Source organism: Scyliorhinus torazame, chromosome 12, assembly GCF_047496885.1.
Source record: "Scyliorhinus torazame isolate Kashiwa2021f chromosome 12, sScyTor2.1, whole genome shotgun sequence".
In the NCBI taxonomy this organism is placed as follows: domain Eukaryota; kingdom Metazoa; phylum Chordata; class Chondrichthyes; order Carcharhiniformes; family Scyliorhinidae; genus Scyliorhinus; species Scyliorhinus torazame.
The window spans coordinates 11481984-11506962 of record NC_092718.1 but is presented as its reverse complement, the minus strand read 5'-3'; the positions used below and the strand labels follow the sequence as shown (position 1 = coordinate 11506962).

At 45.6% G+C, this 24979-nt stretch overlaps 1 protein-coding gene across 3 annotated transcripts in view; it reads right to left on the bottom strand.

Annotated features, from left to right (window-relative positions):
• The window catches only part of LOC140387390 (uveal autoantigen with coiled-coil domains and ankyrin repeats protein-like), a 196602-nt gene that overhangs the window by 9793 nt on the left and 161830 nt on the right, over window positions 1–24979 (bottom strand). For all 3 annotated transcript variants that reach the window (XM_072470420.1, XM_072470423.1, XM_072470421.1), the window contains 5 exons: window positions 20035–20133; window positions 14545–14593; window positions 11022–11074; window positions 3771–6485; window positions 2550–2699 (listed from right to left, as the gene is read on the bottom strand). In XM_072470420.1, coding sequence (XP_072326521.1) covers window positions 2550–2699; window positions 3771–6485; window positions 11022–11074; window positions 14545–14593; window positions 20035–20133 — 3066 coding nt within the window. The remainder of the gene's footprint in view (window positions 1–2549; window positions 2700–3770; window positions 6486–11021; window positions 11075–14544; window positions 14594–20034; window positions 20134–24979) is intronic.

The window sequence follows — 24979 nt, the reverse complement described above, 5'->3', positions numbered from 1 at the left end:
ACGTCCCATGGCATTTTGATAAAGTGCAGTCGGCTATACCAAAGGAAACTTAGCAGCAAAGTCGACACAGCAAGATGCAAGAGCCACACGCGCAAAAAGGATTATTGGCCTTTAAGTGATGTTGATTGATACATAAATATGGCCCAGTACCATTCCTCAAATAGCGGCTGTTGGATCATTTACACCCGCCCGAGAGGGCAGAGAGGGCTTTGGTTTAAAGTTTCATCTGAAAGTGAGAACTTCCAACAATGCAACACCACCTCAGTGATGGGATATTGGAAGGAGTGCCAATTGAGGGGTGTTAGTTTTGGGGACAGAGTTTCCTCCATTCCTGCACCATCCCAGGCACTTGAGAATGAGAAGGTGCACTCAAATTCAAGTCATTGGAGATTGTTTGTGACGCTGCTCACGATTGGGGAGGTTTTGGCCACTCACTAGCTCAACGGCATTCCCACTAGCATCCACGCTAAATCTCCATCCATTAATTAACCAGCGGCAGCAGAGCTCGAGGTCTCAGTGCTGCTCAACTATTCCTGCAACAATCGACAGAGGGAGCTTGGCTCTGACCTCTAATGCATGGAAGATTTTTGTGATCCGGGAGGAGAGCAAACACTTCACCTGTAACACATTCTGAACAGGTATGACAGAAATTTGATATTCCTCTGTTGTACATCAAGTAGAATACCAGAAAAGTATTAATTGCTCTTCAACTTTAGGCTCTGAAAATGTACAAGTGCTATTTGATTCATTAAAAATTTGAAATGTAACACGTTAGGAGTCAAGCTGATTAAAATTTAATCAGTTTATAGTTACATCCTTATGACTTAAATAAACAACGAACTGGAGGCAGATTGCTGCTACAAATCAAAACTGCACTCCACATGCAAAGTAAGCAATTTAAATATTGCTGAAAGGAGTCATGTTGCACATGACGAAGCCTCGCTCTTCTGTGCCACCAAGCGGTTGTTTGTACACCTTTTAGATTATCTAATTCTGAAATAAAAAGTTGTGGCTGGGAGGGGATTGGCAGAAGAACTCCCTTCCCTTCCCACCTCTTGGTTGACCGCAACAGGTGTTTTTTTTTTAAAAAGATAGAAAATGCTTACCAATTTAGTCATAATGTGGAGATGCTGGCGTTGGACTGGGGTGAATCATAGAATTTACAGTGCAGGAGGCCATTCGGCCCATCGAGTCTGCACCGGCTCTTTGAAAGAGCACCCTACCCAAGCCCACACCTTACCCTACCCCCATAAGCCAGCAACTCCACCCAACACTAAGGGCAATTTTGGACACTAAGGGCAATTTAGCATGGCCAATCCACCTAATCTACACATCTTTGGACTGATGAGCACTCACTTGATGAAGGAGCTGCGGTCCGAAAGCTCGTGACTCCAAACAAACCTGTTGGACTTTAACCTGGTGTTGTAAGACTTCTTACTGTACAAATTTAGTCTTTAACTGTTTAAGTGCTGTGACTGTAAAAGACACAGGCAAGTTTTCTTGAAAGTTTTAAAAGGAAAGGAAAAAGTGTCATTGTACTTACCCGATATGCAACACACCACACCCCACACCACACCCCACACACACAAGGTCCCAAAGGAAAGTCAAAAATACATGGATCCTACAGATTGACAAATTAGATGGCTGGCCTGGACAATCTTTCCATATTCTGCATTGAGATGATTTCATATGTGGCAGATGATTCCCGTCTCTTCTTCTGGAGTCAGCAGCTACAGCTGCTTGTTTTATGTTAAAGACGCTGCACATGGGATTTGACTGGTCAGCGTATTGGTCAAGTACACTTGCACCACGAGTCATCTTCTTGCTGTTGCCAGTTCATGGTCTATCTGCCCTCTTACGCTGGAAATCAATGCCTCTGGACACAAATGGCTTGCTTGAGTTTATTAAATTCATTCATGGGATGTGCACACCTCTGGTTAGGCCAGCGTTTACTGCCCACCCCTTAATTGCCCTTGCTGTCACATGACCTTCCTTCACAAACTAGCAAGTTACAAAACATGGTCATAACAAGTTTATTTCAGGTCCATTGTTTAAAGTGATGAGATAAAGGTGTTGGTGAAGCCCTGTTCAGCTGGGGTGCATTGTCCAGTCATTGGATTTTATGGCTTGGTCCTCACCCACCTGAATATTTAGATTATATCTCTGGAGTAGTTTGGGATATGGCAATTCACACTCCTTTAAGCTTATTGTCATAGGTGGGCTTTCTCTATTTCTGTTCTTTGTTAATTTTAAAGTGTAGATATAAATGCTTGGTCATTTAAGACTTATTCTGTGGCTTCAGCCCACTCAACAAAAAGTCACTTTTGATATAAAACAGGGTTTTATAACAAAAAGTGACAACTACAACCAACCATGTGGCAAGGGAAGGCACCATGTATACAGGAACTCCTCAGGACATGACTTCAATAGTTACTCCAGCCCCAATGGAGTTTGCCAATGCCTAATTAATACGTAGGGTTCTCTCTGGATGCCCTGTACGTTTTGAGAAGATGCAAGCACAACGAGTGAACACATTCTGGTCAACTTACAGCCAGCTGTTGCTGCAGATCTTTGATTTGAATCTGGAGGGCCTCCATCTGCTGGCTTGGTCTCTTTGGGTTATTAGCAGAATATGAAAGCTGCGACAGGCCATTCAAAGCCTGTTTCAGCCTCTCCACGTCATTCAACAGCTCGGTTATCTGTGAGAAGGGAAGAGAAAAACTTACATTTTTGCCATTTCTTTTGCACACCTAGGGTTCATATCACAAAGGGGGGGGGAAGGGGAGGGGTGGAATCAAACACACTTGAAAACCTTTGGACTTATTCAAATCTCTGGAATGAGAGTGGAGACACAAGAAGTAAATTGCAAATGTAGTTGAGTTTAACAATCTTTCCCTCCAAGTACTTAAACTGCCAACACCTGCAAGTAATGCTGGCCGATCGAAATGCGTTGGAAACCCATTGCAAAAAATTACTACTGCCCATTTCATTCAACACAAGTTATTACTCTTCCCTCACTTCAATCCCCAGACATCTTGGCTGCTCAAAACCATACATATGGTCTATTTAGGTAAAAAAGAATCTTGCCGAGCATCTTAACATCTTCCTCCGCTTCACGCGTGCGAGCAGACCAGCTAAGAAACACATATGCTCGCTGGACACATGACAGAACCGATCATTACAGGCGGCTGAAACCCCTTCCCCCTCACAGGGCAGTCAATATCCTATTGCACGCAAAGTATCAATTTTCTTGAAGCATTCCTAAGTAACAGTCTGGTCTTCAATTACTCCCAATGTTTCAGTCATTTTATTTTGGGTAGCGTTAAGCATGAAAGCGCCTGGTCTAAAAACAGGCAAAGTTTGTCAGCTCAGGAAGAACAAACATAAATAGAACTCACAGGACAGAAAGGGGTCATTGGTCTCTGCTACCATTTATGCCCCGCATGAGCCTCCCTCCCACTCGACCTACTTCATCTCATCCCATCAACGTATCCTTCTATTCTCTTCTCCCTCACGTTCACCTAGCTTCCCTCAGTTTAAATGCATCAATTCATCTTAACCCAGGTGGTAACAAAATCCACATTCTCACCACTCTCTGACTAAAGAAGTTTATTGGTTTTATGAGCGACTAAATTATATCCATCGGTGCTGGACTCTCCAAGTGGAAAGGTTTTGTTTAAACATAAATAAACTGTTGACGGCCAAGGCGGAAACCCAACCCCCTCATAGTACCCAAGCATTAATGCAAGCCATCATTCCTTTTACTCTACCTTGCTATCCTTGGCCTCAATTTGTTTGGCAGACTCCTGAATACTTTTCTGCAGGTCACAGATCGTTACCATGGACTCATCGTATTTATTTTTAAGCTCCTTAATTTGTTGTTCAAAGCTGAAGGATCGCGATTGAAAAGTCTCCTTTTCATCTTTTGCTGATAGCTCTTCCTCTTTAGCACGTAACACTTCAGTGCACATTTGCTCCTCCTTCGCTTTCAACTCCGCCAAGTCTTTTTTTAATGAATTTATCTGAGCCTCTAATGAGCTCTTCACTGTTTCGTGCTCTGATGAATCAGACGCTCCTCTCTCTTTCAGCTCTGTAATTGCGCTACTCAAAGCTTCGCTATCAGCTTGCAGCTGGGAAAGTTCAAGGGCTTTTCTTTTCAATTCCTCCTCTTTTTCATTCAGCTGGTTCTTCAGCCTAACAATATCCATGTCCATCTTCTCCTTCAACTGGGTATGCTGTAGGAGTGGAAGAGAACTCTTCTTCTGATCGTCCAATTGGAGCTGCAAGCCTTCTACTTTCTGTTGCTCCTGTAGACAAGAATCCTTCACCTTCTCGGTTTCTCTCTGCAGCTCCAAAATTCTGTTATTCATTGATGTTTTCATCGTCTCAAACTCTTCAACAGGAATGTACTGTAACCGTATTCTCTCTTTCAATGCCTGGATATCCGATTGCAGCCTGGCATTGTCCTCCTGTGATCTTTCATTTTGCTGTTCAACATCTGCATACTTCCTCATCACTTTTTCTACATGCTCATCCTTTTCACCCATACCATTAACAAACTTGCTTTCCATTTCCTCAAATACATCTTTGGAAATGTAATGTTTTTCTAAATTTTCTTCCAAATGCCCAACCGTTTTCTTCAGCTCCTCCGTCTCTTTCTTGTACCCCTCAGCTTCCTCCTGGAACCTACAACATTGCTGAGTTTTCTCTGCCAGCTCGCTTTTCAGTTCTTTCAAAGTAACACCAAGTTCATTTCGCTTCTCTTCATAATTTTTCATAGGAACGAACTGCGACTTGAGGGATTCTTGTAGCGTGTGAAGCTCGTTCAACAAGTTTTCTTTTTCTTTGCGAACCTCAATTGTTTCCTCCTGAGTTTTCTTGTAATTCAACAGAGTCTGATTGACTTTGTTCTGCTGTTCCTCCATTCTGCTGTTCAAGGTAGTCTTCATTTCTTCATGCTGCTGGAGGGTTATATACTTTTTTTGCATTTGATCTTGAAGGATAATTAGTTGTTCTTTCAACTGTTTATTTTGACGTTCAGCTCTCACCATCTCACCCTGCACTTCAGTGCATTGCTTTGTTGCTACTGATAGTTCCACCGCAGCTTTTTCTGAAGTAGTATTCAACATCTTTTTTAACTGCTCATGTTTTTCCAGGGGCACATATTGATTATTCAAAGAGTCTTTCAAGGCAGCAATTTCTTTGAGTACATTTTCTGCCTGCAGTTGTGCCTGGTTGTATTTCCGGTTGAGTTCTTCCAGCTCCTTTTCCGATTTGCCAACAATGGAATTCAGAGTTGCTATTTCCTCCTTGTGCTTTCCTGGAGATATGTACTGAGTTTGCACACAATTCAGATTTTCCCTTATTGCATTATTCTCAACACTCAACCTTTCTGATTCTTTCACGGCCTCCTTGTGCCTTTGTGACGCCTCAGAAATTTGTTTGCCCAGATCTTGAACAGTTTGGTTCATTGAAGACTTCAGCTTATCGTGCGTACTCAAAGGTACATATTCTGCTTGAATCTTGTGTTTCACGGCTTTCAATTCAGATTTGATGGCATCGTTTTCCCGTTGAACAGCTTCATTTTCCTTTTGCAGGTGTTGCTGCATTTGCGTTATACCAGACAGCTTTCCACTCTGATTGTCAAAGGAACTCTTCAACAGCTGATACTGCTCAAGCTTCACACAAGCTGCTACCTGAGCCTTCTCTCGCTCCAGGCCTTTCTGCAGTTGGGCAACTTCCTTCCAAGCTCTTTCACACTTATCCCTCTCCGCTACCACCTGCTTCTCCTTCTCTTCCAAACCACTGATGAAAGAATTCCTCAGATTCTCAAACTCTTCAGCTGGTACGCACTGCAATATTTTCTTCTTCATGGTCTTCAGCTCATTTTCCATCCCAGTCACCTTTCGCTCTGCTTCTTGCTTCCTTTGCTCCAATGTTGTTAAAGACTCCTGAAGCCTCTTCACCTCCTCCTTGTACCTGTCCACTTCCTTAACCTCCACCAATTCCTGTATGGATAACACACCAAGTTTCACTTGGTTTTGGAGCCTCTCCACCTCTGCCAAGGCTTCCTCGTGCTTCGATTTCACACCCCTCAGCTGGTTTCTCAGTTCCTCCACCACTCGGTTGTTTCCTGCAGACCCCTGTTTCGAGAGGTGATCTTTCAGCGCGTTGACGTGGGCTTGCAGGAGCTTCACCTTTCCTTCCGATTCGAACATTCGCTTCTGAACTTCACTCAAAGCATCCTCCAGCTGCTTGATCTGCTCCTCCGATTCCTGCTTCACCCGGTTGCACTCGTCTTTCAAAACCTCGCAATGCTGATTCCTCCCCGCCAACTCCATCTGCAGGCTGACTATCTCTTTCCTCGCCACCTCGAACCTTTTTCGGGTCATCTCCAAGTCCTTCCTCAAGTGCTCATTGGCATCACACGTGCTTTGACTCAGCCGCAAAACTTCACTCGATCCAACAGCCGATTTGGAAGCATGCTGAGAGAAAAAGAATTGAAATAACCATTAAACACGATAAATTAAACTAAACGTTAAGTGACTAATTTGCCATTTTTAGTCTGCAATAATTAGAGAAGTGATACCTTGAATTAAATTTTAAACAAGTGGGAGAAAAGCCTTTCCTTCCCAACAAACAGCTCACCAACAAAATAGTATTTTCTGAGAATCTGATTTTTGCCAGATCAGTAATTAACAAAAGTGTCAGTCTTAGTTTAAAAAAAAAAGAGGGAGCATTTTACGACCGATTCAGACACTGATTTGTAGTAACCTCTCAATGATGCGTGACCTAAATGGAATGTGTGCGTCAGTAAACTCCTTCAGCTCTACAACACCCCCAGCCCCAAAATAATGATAATCTTTATTAGTGTCACAAGTAGGCTTACATTAACACTGCAATTAAGTTACTGTGAAAATCCCCTCGTCGCCACATTCTGGCACCTGTTCGGGTACACAGAGGGAGAATTCAGCATGTCCAAGCACGTCTTTCGGGACTTGTGGGAAGAAACCAGAGCACCCGGAGGAAATACACGCAGACACGGGGAGAAAGTGGCAGACTCCGCAGAGACAGTGACCCAAGCCGGGAATCGAACCCAGGACCCTGGAGCTGTGAAGCAACTGAGCTAACCACTGTGCTACCGTGCCGCCCGTTGGAATTTCCTTTTCTATCGTTCCAGTCTCTTGGACATCTTTCCTCTCCTCATCTTTTTAGTCATTTTGGTCTGACGCTCTGATAGCTTCCCTCTCCTCTTCCCCCCCCCCCTCTCTTCTCTCCCCCCCTTCTCTCTTCTCTCCCCCCTCTCTCTTCTCTCTCCCCCCTCTCTCTCTTCTCTCCCCCCCTCTCTTCTCTCTCCCCCCCTCTCTCCTCTCTCCCCCCTCTCTCTCTTGTCTCCCCCCCCTCTCTCTTGTCTCCCCCCCCTCTCTCTTGTCTCCCCCCCCTCTCTCTTGTCTCCCCCCCCTCTCTCTTGTCTCCCCCCCCTCTCTCTTGTCTCCCCCCCCTCTCTCTTGTCTCCCCCCCCTCTCTCTTGTCTCCCCCCCCTCTCTCTTGTCTCCCCCCCCTCTCTCTTGTCTCCCCCCCCTCTCTCTTGTCTCCCCCCCCTCTCTCTTGTCTCCCCCCCCTCTCTCTTCTCCCCCCCCCCTCTCTTCTCCCCCCCCCCTCTCTTCTCTCCCCCCCTCTCCCTTCTCTCCCCCCCCCTCTCTTCTCCCCCCCCTCTCTCTTCTCCCCCCCCCTCTCTTCTCTCCCCCCCCTCTCTCTTCTCTCCCCCCCCCTCTCTCTTCTCTCCCCCCCCTCTCTCTTCTCTCCTTCCCCACCTCCCCCACCCCCGCGTCCTTTATCTCTGTCATTTTCTGAGGCTTTAAGAATCTTCCTTGAAACCAAACTCATCTCTCATAGCCAATCTCTATTTGCTGTTTGAAGAATCTCAAGACATTTATCTAGGAAATACGCTTGGCTGTTGAGAGACATGTAATTTAGCTGTAGAACATCAATAACTTTCCCCAAATTTTGTCAAGCTTTTGTGACAAGGCAGAGTGCAAACGTCACTTAAGCCGAGGAACCAAAATAAAAATAATCACTGGAAATTACTAACGCAAAGTAACAAAAACTTGACATTTTTCCTATGTTCTTTCAAACAAATATTTGGACACAACTGAAAGGCATTCCCCCCTCTCCCCCCCCCTTGTGAGGATGCCCATGGTAAACATTTATTTATTGATTTTCAATTATTTTTTAAAAAATCCAATTAAGGGGCAATTTAACATGGCCAATCCACCTACAATGCAATGGGTTGTGGGGTGAGACCCACGCAGACACAGGGAGAATGTGCAAACTCCACACAGAGAGTGACCCGGGGCTGGGATCGAACCCAGGTCCCTGACGCCATGAGGCAGCAGTGCTAACCACTGCACCACCGTGCTGCCCCTGTAAACACCTTTATGACAGCAATGGGGTCAAATGCCAGCGATCACAAGTGAATTAGGGCTGAAGAGGAAATTGCAGTCAGCAATTTTTAACCCAAAAGATAAACACTTCAGGCGGGAAATGTGGCTAAACTATGGCTTACAAGGGAAATTAGAGATAGTACTAGATCCAAACAACAGGCATACACATTGGCCAAGAAAAATAACATACCTGAGGATTGGAGCAATATAGAATCCAGCAAAGGAGGACAAAGAGATTGATTAAAGGGAAAGTATAGTTCGAGAGTAAGGTTGCGGGAACATAAAAACGGACTGTAAAAGTTTCTATAGGTATGTGAAGAGAAAATGATTGGCGAAGACAAATGTCTCAGTCAGAAACAGGAATTTACAATGGGGAACAAAGAAATGGCTGAGCAGCTAAACACATACTTTGGTTCTGTCTTCACAAAGGAGGACACAAATAAGATACCAGAAATGTTGGGGAGTACAGGGAATGTCAGAGGGAAGAACTGACGGAAATCAAGATCAGTAGAGAAATGGTATTGGGGAAATTAATAGGATTGAAGGTTTATAAATCCCCATGCCCTGATAATCTACATCCCAGAGTACTTCAGGAAGTGGCTCTAGAAATAGTGGCTATATTGGTGGTCATATTCCAAGATTCTGTAGACTTTGGAACAGTTCCTGCAGATTGGAGGGTGGCTAATGTAATTCTACAGAGCACTTGGAAAACAGGGGTTGGATCAGAGTTAGCATGGGTTTATGAAGGGGAAATCATGCTTGACTAATCTACTGGAATTCTTCGAGGATGTAACCAGTAGAGTTGATGAAGGGGAGCCAGTGGATGTGATTTATTTGGACTTTCAGAAAGCTTTCGACAAAGTCCCACATAAAAGAGATTAGCGTGCAAAATTAAAGTGCACGGGATTTGGGGTAGTGTATGGAGATGGATAGAAAACTAGCTGGCAGACAGGAAACAAAGTAGGAATAAATGGGTCTTTTTCCAAATGGAAGGTAGTGACTAGTGGGCATCGCAGGGATCAGTGCTGGGACCCCCGTTATTCACAATATATATTAATGATTTAGATGAGGGAAAGAAATGCAATATCTTCAAATTTGCAGATGACACAAAGCTGGGTGGGAGGGTGAGCTGTGAGGAGGATGCAGAGATCCTTCAGTGTGATTTGGAGAAGTTGAGTGAGTGGGCAAACGAATGGCAGATGCGGTATAATTTGGATAAATGTGAGTTGATCCACTTTGGTAGCAAAAACTGGAAGGCAGGTTATTACCTGAATGACTATAAATTAGGAGAGAGGAATGCGCAATGAGACCTGGATGTCCTTGTACACCATTTGTTGAAGGTAAATATGCAGGTGCAACAGGCAAATGGGATGTTAGCCTTCATTGCGAGAGGTTTCGAGTATAGAAGCAGGGATGTGTTGCTGCAATTGTACAGGGCCTTGGTGAGGCCACACCTGGAGTATTGGGTGCAGTTTTGGTCTTCTTATCCGAAGAAGGATGTACTTGCTTTAGAGAAGGTTTACCAGACAGATATGGTAGGACTGAGGAGAAATTGAGTTTGTTGGGATTGTATTTACTACCAGAGCAGAATGGCGCAGCGGAAGCGTGCTGGACCCATTACCCAGAGGTCGATGGATCGAAACAACGCATCAGGATTGCGTTCGTTGGAGTTCAGAAGAATGAGGGGTATCTCGTAGAAACTACAAAATTCTAACAGGGCTAGACAGGGTAGATGCAAGGAGAATTTTCCCAATGGCGAGGGTGTCCAGAACCAGGGGCGAGATTCTCCGGCCCCCCGCCAGGTCGGAGAATCACCGAGGGCTGGCGTGAATCCCGTCCCCGCCGGTTGCCGAATTCTCCGGCACCGGATATTGATTTTAGTTGTCTGCATGTATTTGCTGATGCGTGCCGAGCACATCACTGAAAGCAGACAGGCCAAGTTTGGAGAAGCTGCAAAAACTGATCATGTTTTAATTTTTGACAACCTCAGGGGTTGACTTCGCTAGCCTTGCCTTTCCCTGCCCATCCTTTCAAAACTGCAGCTCATCCAGGAAATCTAAAGCCCAAATCCCTACTGGACAACCATTATCCCGGTGGCACAGTGGGCAGCATGGTAGTACAGTGGTTAACACTGTTGCTTCACTGCGCCAGGGTCCCAGCTTCAATTGCCGGCTTGGGTCACTGTCTGTGTGGAGTCTGCACGTTCTCCGTGTCTGCGTGGGTTTCCTCCGGGTGCTCCGGTTTCCTCCCACAAGTCCCGAAAGACATGCTGTTAGGTGAATTGGATATTCTGAATTCTCCTTCTGTGTATCAGAACAGGCGGCGGAATGTGGTGACTAGGGGCTTTTCACAGTAGCTTCATTGCAGTGTTAATGTAAGCCTACTTGTGGCAATAAAGATTATTATTATATTAAATAATATTGGGATTAAAGACCATCTTGTCCATTGATATTCAACATCTTCATTCAGTGAAGCTCAGTAAACCCGACAGGACTACTCCCACCAGCAACAAAGCAGAAATAATGCTATATCAGAACTTTATTTTAAAATGAAAAATATTTACGACAGTAAATTTACCTGTAACTCGGTACCAGGGACGTTGACCTGCTTAACAGCCATTTCTTCTTTCACTAATTTTAATTTACAGGAAATGAAACAAAAAACAAATACTTAGTTCACTGATCCAATGTCCACAAAGCCACTTTCTTCATTAGCTCAATCTCCGCCCGAATATTCAGCTAAATGTCCTGGTCGTTTTGAATATAAAGTGCACCCAAGATCAAACAATAATCTTTTTGTACCACAGGGGCACAACATGATTCACTGCACTTCGTTAGCCCAGAAAGAATTGCGAAAATTGGTAACACATTTACTTCAATAAAAAATAAACTGAAGCAAAAGTGCCCCGAGGCAGCATAGTACTTCCTGAGGGAATTGGATTTTGTATGGGTTGTATAGCCTGACTTTTTTTCCTTTTGGAATCTTGGTTCAAATTTCACCCAGTTTCAAGAGTCTATATTGTCTGCTGGGACTTTTATTTACATAATGCTGCCAGCTTTTACAGATGCACCATAGAAAGCATCCTATCTGGCCGCATCACAGCCTGGTATGGCAACTGCTCGGCCCAGGACCGCAAGAAACTTCGGAGAGTCGTGAACACAGCCCAGTCCATCACACGAACCCCCCTCCCATCCACTGACTATCTACACCTCCCGCTGTCTTGGGAAAGTGGGCAGCATAATCAAAGACCCCTTCCACCCGGCTTACTCACTCTTCCAACTTCTTCCATCGGGCAGGAGAAAGTCGGAGAACACAGGTTCAAAAACCGCTTCTTCCCCGCTGTTACCAGAATCCTAAACGACCCTCTTATGGACTGACCCGATTAATACTACACTCCTGTATGCTTAACCCAATGCCAGTGTCTATGTAGTTGCATTGTGGATCTTGTGTTGCCCTATTATGTATTTTCTTTTTATTTTGTTTCCTTTTCATGCATTACAAATTATCTGTTTGAGCTGCTCGGAGAAAAATACTTTTCATTGTACCTGGTCTAACTGGGTTGCTCGTCAGAAGAGACGGGACAGACTATGGGCTGAATGGCCTCCTTCTTCGCTGTATTATTCTAATCTGCACCCAATTCAATATTCATTGCCAAGATTCACTTGAGAGCTCATGAGGGGAGATCTTAGCTCAGGGAAAAGTGGATGCGAGTGCAGTTGGCTGTTGCACTTTTGAGGTGGGGGTTTAGGTGCATCACTGAGGCATAGTAAAAAGTTTTCTGTGTCAGGCAGTCGTCAATATGTGCAATCGATGCCAGAAATGGGGAAAATACACCATTCCAGGGCATTAAACATCCCGGATTCCTTGACAAGTGCCAAAGGACATTTTAAATTGATGCACCATATCACAAACAATGCAAATGGAAATTTCTGATCAACTTTAAAAAGATTTTTCCAATAGCAGACCTGAAATCATTAACAGACTTTCTGAATTAAAACAGAAATTTTAAGTACGCGATCCACCGACACTGCACATCTTTGGGTTGTGGGGGTGAGACCCACACAGACATGGGGAGAACGTGCAAACTCCACACGGACAGTGACCCAGGTCCTCAGCGCCGTAAGGCAGCAGTGCTAACCACTGCACTGTGCCGCTTAGGACTTTCTGAATTTGAACAGATCAAAAACTAGTTGAAAAGGTAATACCTCCAGATGCCTCCCATCATTATTTCAGTCTATTCACATCTCAAGAGTTCACCCAAGGCAGCACAGGATAACACAAAATGAAAGCGCACTTAATCAATCTCAATATCAATGAACACAAAATAAGGGCAGCATGTGGTGCAGTGGATAGCACTGGGACTGCGGCGCTGAGGACCCGGGTTCGAATCCCGGCCCTGGGTCACTGTCCGTGTGGAGTTTGCACATTCTCCCCATGTCTGCGTGGGTTTCACCCCCACAACCCAAAGATGTGCCGTTTAGGTGGATTGGCTAAATTTCCCCTTAATTGAAAAAAAAATAATTGGGTACTCTAAATTTAAAAATAAAAATGAACACAAAGTACTGCAAACCATTAACACAAAATACAAAGCATCATTTTGGAATGAAACAAGGATTTGAGTTTATCGCCTGTCTGATGCCCACTCAGCAGGCCCAGAATCAGGCACAAAATGCACATCTGGCTGCGAGCAGCCCCAGAACATGATTTCACACTGGCCGGCCAATCACCAGGCAGCCAGCGTGAAACACGCGGTGGTAAAGGCTCATCGCTGCCGGGGAGGGCAAGAAGAGGGTGGGCGCAGAGATAACGGAGGGTGTGGGCCGGCAGTTCTCGTGGTCACCCTCCGGGAGAGAGCCGGTGCAAAGCTGTGTGAGGGAGATGCTGACCTGGAGAAACAGTAATGAATTACGATAGAGATCTGGAGGCAGTACATTCAAACCCCAGTCTCCAAACACCATTTTTTATTTAATTCCAGCCCCGACAGCTCATCCCACCCTGGGTCGAAGCTGCAGCTAAAACGTAAAGGCCGCCTGGCCTTTGCAATTGCAGGCGGGCCGCGTAAAACTGCGTTCAACTGATTGTCGGCAGACGCGCTTCCAACTCTCGTGCGCCGACTGAAATACCGTGCAAGTACGCAATGGCGTCTGGCCATGTGCTCAACTTCTTTCCACCTGATTTCTCACACTGATTTGGGCGTTTGCCCGCCCGAGCAATGCAAAATTCCAGCCAAAATCTTGAAATGTTACTGCTACTCAATATTAACACTCACAGGGCGGCACGCGGCACAGTGGTTGGCACTGCTGCCTCACAGCGCCGAGGACCGGGGTTCGATCCTGGCCCTGGGTCACTGTCCGTGTGGAGTTTGCACATTCTCCCCGTGTTTGCGTGGGTTTCACCCCCACAACCCAAAGATGTGCAGGTTAGGCGGATTGGCCACGCTAAATTGCCCCTTAATTAGAAAAAAATTATAATTGGGTACTCTAAATTTATATTTAAAAATATTAACACTCGCCATTAAACCTTCATAACTCAGGTACCAATAAAATATTAGTGCATCATTGCAACTAAACAACAAAAAAGCCAAGACAAAACAGAAAGATGGCTGGTGCTGAGGATCCAGGATAAATGCTGCAAGTACAGAGTGGGCCAAACAACAAACAGCTGGAGGAAAAAACCCAAGTTCACATTTCAGGTCAATGACCTTTCATCAGATATTAACTCGGTTTTTCTCTCCACGGATTTTGCTTGACCTGAGTATTTTCAGCAATTTATAACTAAACACTTGAGGTTAAGTACATTAAACGCCAAGGTAGTGCAGGGGTTTTTACAATATATTTGGGACTTTCAGATATTCATGCCATGTCGCCAAACAAGATTTTTCATCGACTTTTGCTCGCTGACGTACATCATTTTCACGTTTACATACTGCAGAATGTGACCTGAGCTAAACCAGGAGATGTGCCAATGGATTCAGATTTATCCTTGCGGATGTGTCTATGTCACTCATTCCATCCAAGGTTGCATTTCTTTGCTGACAATGTCAATGTAAACAAACTTGACCACGACAGAATGATACTGGAGAAGTAGAATTTGATCTCACCTTTCACCATCGGGATGCCAGAGGTCATCTGCTCGTACAAATGCCCGGTCTACAAAACAAAAAAAATGTTTCATTTTAATTACATGAAAGAGAATCCTCCAATTATTCAAATAACTGCTTGCCTTTCTATAGCAGCTTCAATGCACTTAAATCCCCCCCCCAAGCCGCCCCACTGGAGCATTGTAAAGTAAAACTCGACACAAAGCAAAGATTTGGTCAAACGAGTTGCTTTCAAGGTACATTTTTAATTAATTCATTTACGGGATGTGGGCGTCGCTGGTTAGGCCAGCATTTATTGCCCATCCCTAGTTGCCCTTCAGAAGGTGGTGTTGAGCTGCCTTCTTGAACCGCTGCAGTCCTTGAGGTGTAGGTACACCCACTGTGCTGTGAGGGAGGGAGTTCCAGGATGTTGCCCCAGCGACAGTGAAGGAACGACGTTATATTTTCAAGTCGGGATGGTGAGTGACTGGGAGGGGAACCTCCAGGCGGTGGGGTTCCCAGGTATCTGCTGCTCTTGTCCTTCTAGATGGTAATGGTCGTGGGATTGGAAGGTGCTGACTGAGGAACCTTGGTGAGTTCCTGCAGTGCATCTTATAGATGGAACACACGGCTGCCACTGTTCATCGGTGGTGAAGGGTTTGAATGCTTGCGCGAGGAGGAGCAGTCAAGCATTTTGGAAGAGAAAAGAGAGATCTAAAGGTGAAGGGGAATTGCAGAGCACAGGGTCCAGGTATTACAATCCTGGACCAGATCCCAATTTATATTAGGAAAACCGGACGAAACCCAAACTATTTTCTTTAATTGTAAAAAATGGGAAGAAAAGAATACTTCGCTCCAGGAGTGATTCAACGTTGCAAATAGGGATATGGTGTATTAAAGCAAACGGTGTTACCACAGAATTAAATTATCTTAACACCATAAAAGAAATAGCTTACAGTAAATAGTTAAACAATTCTTAATGAAAGGAAACTGTTTACTACGAACTTATATCTTCTTTACCTCCAATTAAGCAAAGCCCACCACAGGTCAAAAATCATTTACAAATAAATTGTTCAGGTGAGGGATAGGGCGGGGAAGTTGGTGGTGGCTCCGGATCTGATTAACAAGGTGTTTGAGGAATTTTATGGGGAGGTTGTGCAGATCAGAGCCACCTGGGGGAGACCGTGAGATGCAGGAATTTCTAGATGGGTTGGAGTACCGGAGGTTAGGGAAGGGGGACAGGGATACATTAGAAGGAGTGATAGTGGAGCAGGAGATAAAGAATGCGATTGGGAGGATGCAGTCGGGAAGTTGGCAGGGCCGGATGGGTTTCCGGTGGATTATTATAAAAAATTCAAGGACAAGATGGCACCCCTGACGGTGGGGATGTTTGAAGGCGATAGGGAAGGCGGTGTTGCCACAAACTGAGGCAGGCGTCGATTTCCCTGTTGCTGAATAAAGATAAGGATCCGACGGAGTGTGGGTCGTACAGGCCCATATCACTTCTGAATGTGGATGCAAAAGTATTGGTGAAGGTGCTGGCAGGTAGGCTGGAGGTGTGCCTCCCGAAGGTGATAAGTGAAGATCAGACGGGGTTCGTGAGAGGGAGGCAGCTCTTTTCAAATGTTAGACGGGTATTGAACGTGGTTCTGGTATCGGCAGAGCAGAAGGAAACAGAAGTGGTTGTGGCATTGGACGCTGAGAAGGCGTTTGACCGGGTAGAATGGGGGTACTTGATGGCAGTTCTGGAGCGGTTTGGAATTGGACCAAATTTGTGAACTGGGTAAAGTTATTATATAAGGAGCCGAGGGGGAGTGTCCGCACAAACAACATCAGCTCGAGATACTTTTCTCTCCACCGTGGGACGAGGCAGGGATGTCCTATGTCTCCCCTGCAGTTTGCACTCACGATTGAGCCGTTGCCCATCGCATTAAGAAGTTCAAGGGTATGGAAAGGAATAGTGCGGGGGGGGGATAGAGCATAGGGTGTCCTTATATGCCGATGACTTGCTGTTATACCTGTCGAAACCGAGTGTGTCGATAGGGGGAATATTGGAGCTGCTTCGAGTGTTTGGGTCTTTCACGGGGTACAAACTAAATCTAGACAAGAGTGAGTATTTTGTGGTGTCTCGGCCGAGGGTGGTGGTGGGGGGGGGGCTGCCATTCCATAGGGCAGGGACTCATTTTAGGTACCTGGGGATGCAGGTTGCCCGGGAGTGGGGGGGGGGGGGGCTCCGCAAGTACAATATTTCTAGTTTGGTGGGGAGCATGAAAGCTGATCTCCCTCTGTCACTGGCGGGTCGGGTACAGGCGGTTAAAATGAACGTGTTGCCACGATTTCGGTTTATCTTTCAATGCCTGCCGATTTTCCTGCCAAAGGCTTTTTTCAGAGCGATTGAGGGAAAGATTACGTCGTTCGTATGGGGAGGGAAGGTAGCCAGAGTTAGAAAGGTGCTGCTACAGAGGGGAAGGCAGGCAGGGGGTTTGGGTCTTCCGAACCTGATGTATTACTACTGGGCGGCGAATGTCGAGAAGATGCGGAGCTGGGTCAGAGGGGTTGATTCTCAGTGGGTCAGAATGGAGGAGAGTTTGTGCAGGGGGTCGGGATTGAAGGCACTTGCAACAGCGCCACTCCCGATAGCCCCGGGGAAATACTCAGCGAGTCCAGTAATAATAGCTTCATTGTGAATTTGGAGGCAGTTTGGCCAACACTTTGGCTAATCCTATTCATACGTTTTGGTCCTGTCCAAAGCTAGAAGATTACTGGAAGGAAGTTTTTAGGGTAATTTCTAAAGTGGTGCACGTGAAACTGGACCCGGGCGGCCATATTCGGGGTGTCGGACCAGCCAGGGTTGGAAACGGGGTGCGGAGGCATGTTGTAGCCTTCGCCTCATTGATCGCCCGAAGGCGGATCCTGATGGGTTGGAGAGCAGCCTCTCCACCCTGTGCCCTGGCGTGGCGGGGGGACCTGTTGCAATTCTTGACTCTTGGCAAGGTTAAGTTTGAACTGAGGGGATGGATGGAGGGGTTCTACAATTCATGGGCATTATTCATTATGCACTTTCAAGAACTGGATAACATCGAACATTAGCTGGGGGTGGGGGGTTTTAATGGTGACTATGGGTGATTCCAGATTTCTTTTTGTCATTTGTTTATGTGAACATGCGGGCTAATGTTTGGGGTTTGGTGGGAGGATGGGATCATTGTTATTGATATGGGGATTGATATATTTGTTACTGATTATTATTTATTGTTGGTGGGTGTAAATGTGGGAGAAAATGTGAAAAAAGAGGTGAATAAAAAATATTTTTAAAAAAATAATTTACAAATAAAGAAAGAGGTACTTGCTGTATAGAGATGTCATGGAAAGACCGCTTGAATAGAGAGATCCTTCTGTCTGTATCAGGCTATTGTTTAACTTCACAGCATTTTTACAAAATCTGCTGTTCAGCTCACAGCTTCTGGCAGACCTGACCGCAAAACTACCTGTTACATACCTGGTCCCTCCCATTAGGACATCATCTTTATCCCACTCAAATCCCATGACCTGATTAATCAGGTTATAAACACAATGTTTCTAATTATGTACTCCCAAGAAAGCACAAAGACCCATTTGCCTCGCCTTTTAAATATAAGCATTGTTCGAAATAATGCTGATCTCAATTTTATGGCATCTTAATGGCATCTTCTGTAGCCACCGTGTCTGCTCGTCTTTTAAACCAGGATTTTTTAAACAATGACTGCACCTGATATATAAGAAATTACGATGTTCAGCACACCAGGCAGCTGAAGATGCGATGGCCAAATGTTGGCAAGCGTTTAAAATCAGCAATGCGCAAGAAGTTAGAATAGGAGAGGGGCTACAATTTAAGAGTTTGAGGTAGAGGATACAGAGGAGGCCATGGAGAGACTTGATCTAAAGGATGTGATTTTCTTTTTAATTGAGGCATTGCTTAACTGGGAGCCACTGTAGGTCAGCAATGGCAGGGGTGATGGAAAAAGGACGGGGTGCACGTCAGGACATGGGCAGCAGAGTTTTGGCAAGCTCAGGTTTTAAGTAGGGTGGAAGATGGGAGACTAATCGAACAAGTGTTAGTACAATTTGTAATTCAATTTGGAAGAATATCACCCAGTCAAGTTGAAGCCAGAGAGCTCGGAGGGGTAACAAGTGTCATATTATCGATCAGAGACAGGGCAGCAAGTTCCTGCATCTTATCATGACCAAGTGATTGAATGTGTGACAGACAGCAAGTCCACCAATCATTCAGCACAAAGTGTCAGTAAACTGACAGGCGGCACAGTAGACACTGGTTAGCACTGCTGCCTCACAGCGCCAGGGACCAGGGTCCGATTCCGACCTCTGTCTGTGCAGAGTCTGCACTTTCCCCGTGTCTGCGTGGATTTCCTCCAGTCACTCCGGTTTCCTTCCAAAGATGTGCAGGTTAGGCAGATTGGCCATGTTAAATTGCCACTGTGTGTCTAGTGATGTACAGGTTAAGTTACAGGGATAGGGTGGGCTGCTCTTTCAAAGAGTTGGCGTGCACTCGATGGGCCGAATGGTCTCCTTCTGCACTGCGGGGACTTATGATTCACCTAGAAAACTGGTGTACAAAATTTTAAAAAGGGGGGCACGGTCAGCAGGTGAGTTATTTCGAGAAGCTGTGGTTAGGACACGATCACTATAAAAATGAAAAATGAAAACCAGTTATTGTCACAAGTAGGCTTCAAATGAAGTTACTGTGAAAAGCCCCTGGGTTTCCTCCGGGTGCTCCAGTTTCTTCCCACAAGTCCCGAAAGACGTGCTGTCAAGTGAATTGGACATTCTGAATTCTCCCTCTGTGTACCCGAACAGGCGCCGGAGTGTGGCGACTAGGTGTTTTTCACAGTAATCTTATTGCAGCATTAATGAAAGCCTACTTGTGACACTAATAAATATTATAAATGTTAAGCCACTCAGTTCAAGGGCAATTAGGGATGGGTAATAAATGCTGACCCAGCCCAGCGACGCCCACATCCCATGAATGAATAGAAAAAATATATATAAAGCACCTTTCTCATCCTTGGGACAGTTATTAAGGGCTTCATCTCAAAGCCAATAAGGTACTTCTGAAGTGCAATGTTGTAATGTAAAAAATAGGGGAGCCAATTTGCGCACAGCAAGCTCACACACACACAGCCATGATAATTTGGTTTGGTGATGTTGGCTGAGGTGTAAATAAGTGTCTGGACACCAGCAAGAACTCTGCTGCTCACCTGTTACGCCTACCGTGGGATTGTTTACGTCAGCTGAGGGAGTAGACGGGACTTTGTCTTAACGTCTCACCCCAAAGTCTCACCCTCCCTCCCTCAACTGTGTACTGGAATGTCAGCTTGCTACTGTGCTTTAATGCTTTGCAATGGTGATTAGACAGAATAGGAGGCAGAACCTATTAGCAATGATGAATGAAGCAGTGGGTTTGAATCACGGCAGTGATCATTTTAGTCTGTCAACCTGAAGAAGTCATGTGCGTACCTCGTAAGTTTTAAGCTTTGCTTTCAGGCTCTCGAGTACCTTCAAGTTCTCTTCTTTTTCTCGATCTCTTGCCATCAATAGATTTTTCAGCTGCTGTCTCTGGAAGATTGAGCACAGTGCAGTATCATAAATCACTCATTGTTCAAGTACCATTTGGATTTAATGGCTGATTTGCTGTTCAAGCAATCACTTGTCCCCGTATAGAAAAATTATAAAACTATATAGCGCAAGAGAGCCACATCTTCAGTCTGTACGGCAAAAGTGATCCCTGAATTAATCCCGGAACCCGAGCTCTAATTTTAAGGTTCTGCTCCTCTTTCTAGACACCCTCCCCCCACCTCACCGGGTAGAGAAAAGATTATGAACTCCTCAAAATCATCACCTGGCATCAAATGTTATTCTAAAAACGGGCTCCACAGAAAATATCGGCACTTGCATCATCAGACTAAACCTCGAGCGTGAGGAAAGATGAGAAGGTCTCAACCCCTACAGCAATCGGCAGACTGCCAGCAAGGTGAAAAGAGGTTTAACGACATAAAAGAGATTTAGGATCAATGTCAAGCGTTGCTTACTACAGAGGCTGATGAAAAGCTGGAACCAGTTTCTGAGCACATTGCGTGAAGACAGGATCCTGGACATATTAAAGAAACAGCTGGCTACCATAAGAGGAGGATTTGGCATTCAGAAAGAACTAAATCAAAAACGCTGAAGCACCTTCTTCATTCTTGTGGTTTGCAATGGAGCTTGATCAATCCAACTCAAATACATTCAGTAAATTGCGCGAGAAAATGGGACTGCAGACATGATAGGTACAGGTGCGACCAAATGCAGCATGGTGAACAGCTTAACCTACACAACAGTCACATCAACGCACAAAGCACTTTGAGGTGTATAAACCTGACGAACTGCTGCACACGTTCAATATACTGATCACTTTAAATTGCAGCAATATTAGGCGGAATAGTAAAAATGTGAAGATTGATGAACATTCTTTAGTTCTGCCCAAAGGTTTGAGCTATAAAGGAGAATGCAGACAATTCAGCATGAAAGAGACATCAGAGCCTTGATCCTACATAAATACATAAACTACAGTGGGAGATGAATCCAGAGAACTTTCACGATAGAACATAGAACAATACAGCGCAGTACAGGCCCTTCGGCCCACGATGTTGCACCGAAACAAAAGCCATCTAACCTACACTATGCCATTATCATCCATATGTTTATCCAATAAACTTTTAAATGCCCTCAATGTTGGCGAGTTCACTACTGTAGCAGGTAGGGCATTCCACGGCCTCACTACTCTTTGCGTAAAGAACCTACCTCTGACCTCTGTCCTATATCTATTACCCCTCAGTTTAAAGTTATGTCCCCTCGTGCCAGCCATATCCATCCGCGGGAGAAGGCTCTCACTGTCCACCCTATCCAACCCCCTGATCATTTTGTATGCCTCTATTAAGTCTCCTCTTAACCTTCTTCTCTCCAACGAAAACAACCTCAAGTCCGTCAGCCTTTCCTCATAAGATTTTCCCTCCATACCAGGCAACATCCTGGTAAATCTCCTCTGCACCCGCTCCAAAGCCTCCACGTCCTTCCTATAATGCGGTGACCAGAACTGTACGCAATACTCCAAATGCGGCCGGACCAGAGTTCTGTACAGCTGCAACATGACCTCTCGACTCCGGAACTCAATCCCTCTACCAATAAAGGCCAACACTCCATAGGCCTTCTTCACAACCCTATCAACCTGGGTGGCAACTTTCAGGGATCTATGTACATGGACACCTAGATCCCTCTGCTCAGCCACACTTTCAAGAACTTTACCATTAGCCAAATATTCCGCATTCCTGTTATTCCTTCCAAAGTGAATCACCTCACACTTCTCTACATTAAACTCCATTTGCCACCTCTCAGCCCAGCTCTGCAGCTTATCTATATCCCTCTGTAACCTGCTACATCCTTCCACACTATCGACAACACCACCGACTTTAGTATCATCTGCAAATTTACTCACCCACCCTTCTGTGCCTTCCTCTAGGTCATTGATAAAAATGACAAACAGCAACGGCCCCAGAACAGATCCTTGTGGTACTCCACTTGTGACTGTACTCCATTCTGAACATTTCCCATCAACCACCACCCTCTGTCTTCTTTCAGCTAGCCAATTTCTGATCCACATCTCTAAATCACCCTCAATCCCCAGCCTCCGTATTTTTTGCAATAGCCTACCGTGGGGAACCTTATCAAACGCTTTGCTGAAATCCATATACACCACATCAACTGCTCTACCCTCGTCTACCTGTTCAGTCACCTTCTCAAAGAACTCAATAAGGTTTGTGAGGCATGACCTACCCTTCACAAAGCCATGCTGACTATCCCTGATCATATCATTCCTATCTAGATGATTATAAATCTTGTCCCTTATAATCCCCTCCAAGACTTTACCCACTACAGACGTGAGGCTCACCGGTCTATAGTTGCCGGGGTTCTCTCTGCTCCCCTTTTTGAACAAAGGGACCACATTTGCTGTCCTCCAGTCCTCTGGCACTATTCCTGTAGCCAATGATGACATAAAAATCAAAGCCAAAGGTCCAGCAATCTCTTCCCTGGCCTCCCATAGAATCCTAGGATAAATCCCATCAGGTCCCGGGGACTTATCTATTTTCAGCCTGTCCAGAATTGCCAACACCTCTTCCCTACGTACCTCAATGCCATCTATTCTATTAGCCTGGGGCTCAGCATTCTCCTCCACAACATTATCTTTTTCCTGAGTGAATACTGACGAAAAATATTCATTTAGTATCTCGCCTATCTCTTCAGACTCCACACACAATTTCCCATCCCTGTCCTTGACTGGTCCTACTCTTTCCCTAGTCATTCGCTTATTCCTGACATACCTATAGAAAGCTTTTGGGTTTTCCTTGATCCTTCCTGCCAAATACTTCTCATGTCCCCTCCTTGCTCGTCTTAGCTCTCTCTTTAGATCCTTCCTCGCTACCTTGTAACTATCCATCGCCCCAACCGAAACTTCACACTTCATCTTATATATATATATATTGGAAGGGCAGAGCACGGGGCCACTGTCTCAGATTGGTTGAGGGGGAACTTTGCTTCGTGTGCGGAAGCTCCTCTTCATTAGGTGACCTTTATTGGAATGGACTCCCAGATAGCTCATTCATCCAGATTGACCCCCAACTTGGGTTAAATGGCCTTCCTTACTCAAATGATCCTGTGATCACCTTGTGAATCCAGAACTGGATTCTCTTACATTGGTACAGTCGATTTCGGCGGGAGAACAGCTGGTGAGTCAGTTTCAGCGGGAGCATTGCGGAAGTGGCTGTTGGGAGGTAAGTCAACCTTTAAAAAGCACTTGTCTTTGCAGAGGCAGGCCAGTCGATTTCGGCGGGAGTGGAGCTGGCTGGTTAGTCAATTTCAGCAGGAGCTGAGAATTTTTCTTTTTTTTTTTTAAATTAGTTTTTTAGGCGGGAACAGGAAGTCCACCCGCGGACGTCTGGGAAGACCCTCACCAATAAATTCTGGTGGAGAGGAAACCCGAGACACTACACGTGTAGTGTCTCCCACCCGCCCCCATCCTCCTCTAACCTAATAATAAAACCCATTGGTGTGAGGTAAGTACCATATTTTATTATATTATTATTTTTTATAAAAAGTTAATTTAGTTGTTAGCCAGATCTTGGTAGAAAGTTAGAGGAATGGCAGGGAAGGGAGTGCAATGTTCCTCCTGCAGGATGTTTGAGGTGAGGGATGCAGTTAGTGTCCCTGCTGATTTTACCTGCAGGAAGTGCTGCCATCTCCAGCTCCTCCAAGACCGAGTTAGGGAACTGGAGCTGGAGTTGGAAGAACTTCGGATCATTCGGGAGGCAGAAGGGGTCATAGATAGCAGCTTCAGGGAATTAGTTACACCAAAGATTGGAGATAGATGGGTAACTGTAAGAGGGACTGGGAAGAAGCAGTCAGTGCAGGGATCCCCTGCGGTCGTTCCCCTGAGAAACAAGTATACCGCTTTGGATACTTGTGTGGGGGGGGGACTTACCAGGGGTAAGCCATGGGGTACGGGCCTCTGGCACGGAGTCTGTCCCTGTTGCTCAGAAGGGAAGGGGGGAAGAGGAGCAGAGCATTAGTAATTGGGGACTCGATAGTCAGGGGCACAGATAGGAGATTTTGTGGGAGCGTGAGAGACTCACGTTTGGTATGTTGCCTCCCAGGTGCAAGGGTACGTGATGTCTCGGATAGTGTTTTCCGGGTCCTTAGGGGGGAGGGGGAGCAGCCCCAAGTCGTGGTCCACATTGGCACTAACGACATAGGTAGGAAAGGGGGCAAGGATGTCAGGCAGGCTTTCAGGGAGCTAGGATGGAAGCTCAGAACTAGAACAAACAGAGTTGTTATCTCTGGGTTGTTGCCCGTGCCACGTGATAGGGAGATGAGGAATAGGGAGAGAGAGCATTTAAACACGTGGCTACAGGGATGGTGCAGGCGGGAGGGATTCAGATTTTTGGATAACTGGGGCTCTTTCTGGGGAAGGTGGGACCTCTACAGACAGGATGGTCTACATCTGAACCTGAGGGGCACAAATATCCTGGGGGGGAGATTTGTTAGTGCTCTTTGGGGGGGTTTAAACTAATGCAGCAGGGGCATGGGAACCTGGATTGAAGTTTTAGGGTAAGGGAGAATGAGAGTATAGAGGTCACACAGATTTGACGTCGCAGGAGGGGGCCAGTGTTCAGGTAGGTGGTTTGAAGTGTGTCTACTTCAATGCCAGGTAGGGGAACTGGCAGCATGGGTTGGTACCTGGGACTTCGATGTTGTGGCCATTTCGGAGACATGGATAGAGCAGGGACAGGAATGGATGTTGCAGGTTCTGGGGTTTAGGTGTTTTAGTAAGCTCAGAGAAGGAGGCAAAAGAGGGGGAGGTGTGGCGCTGCTA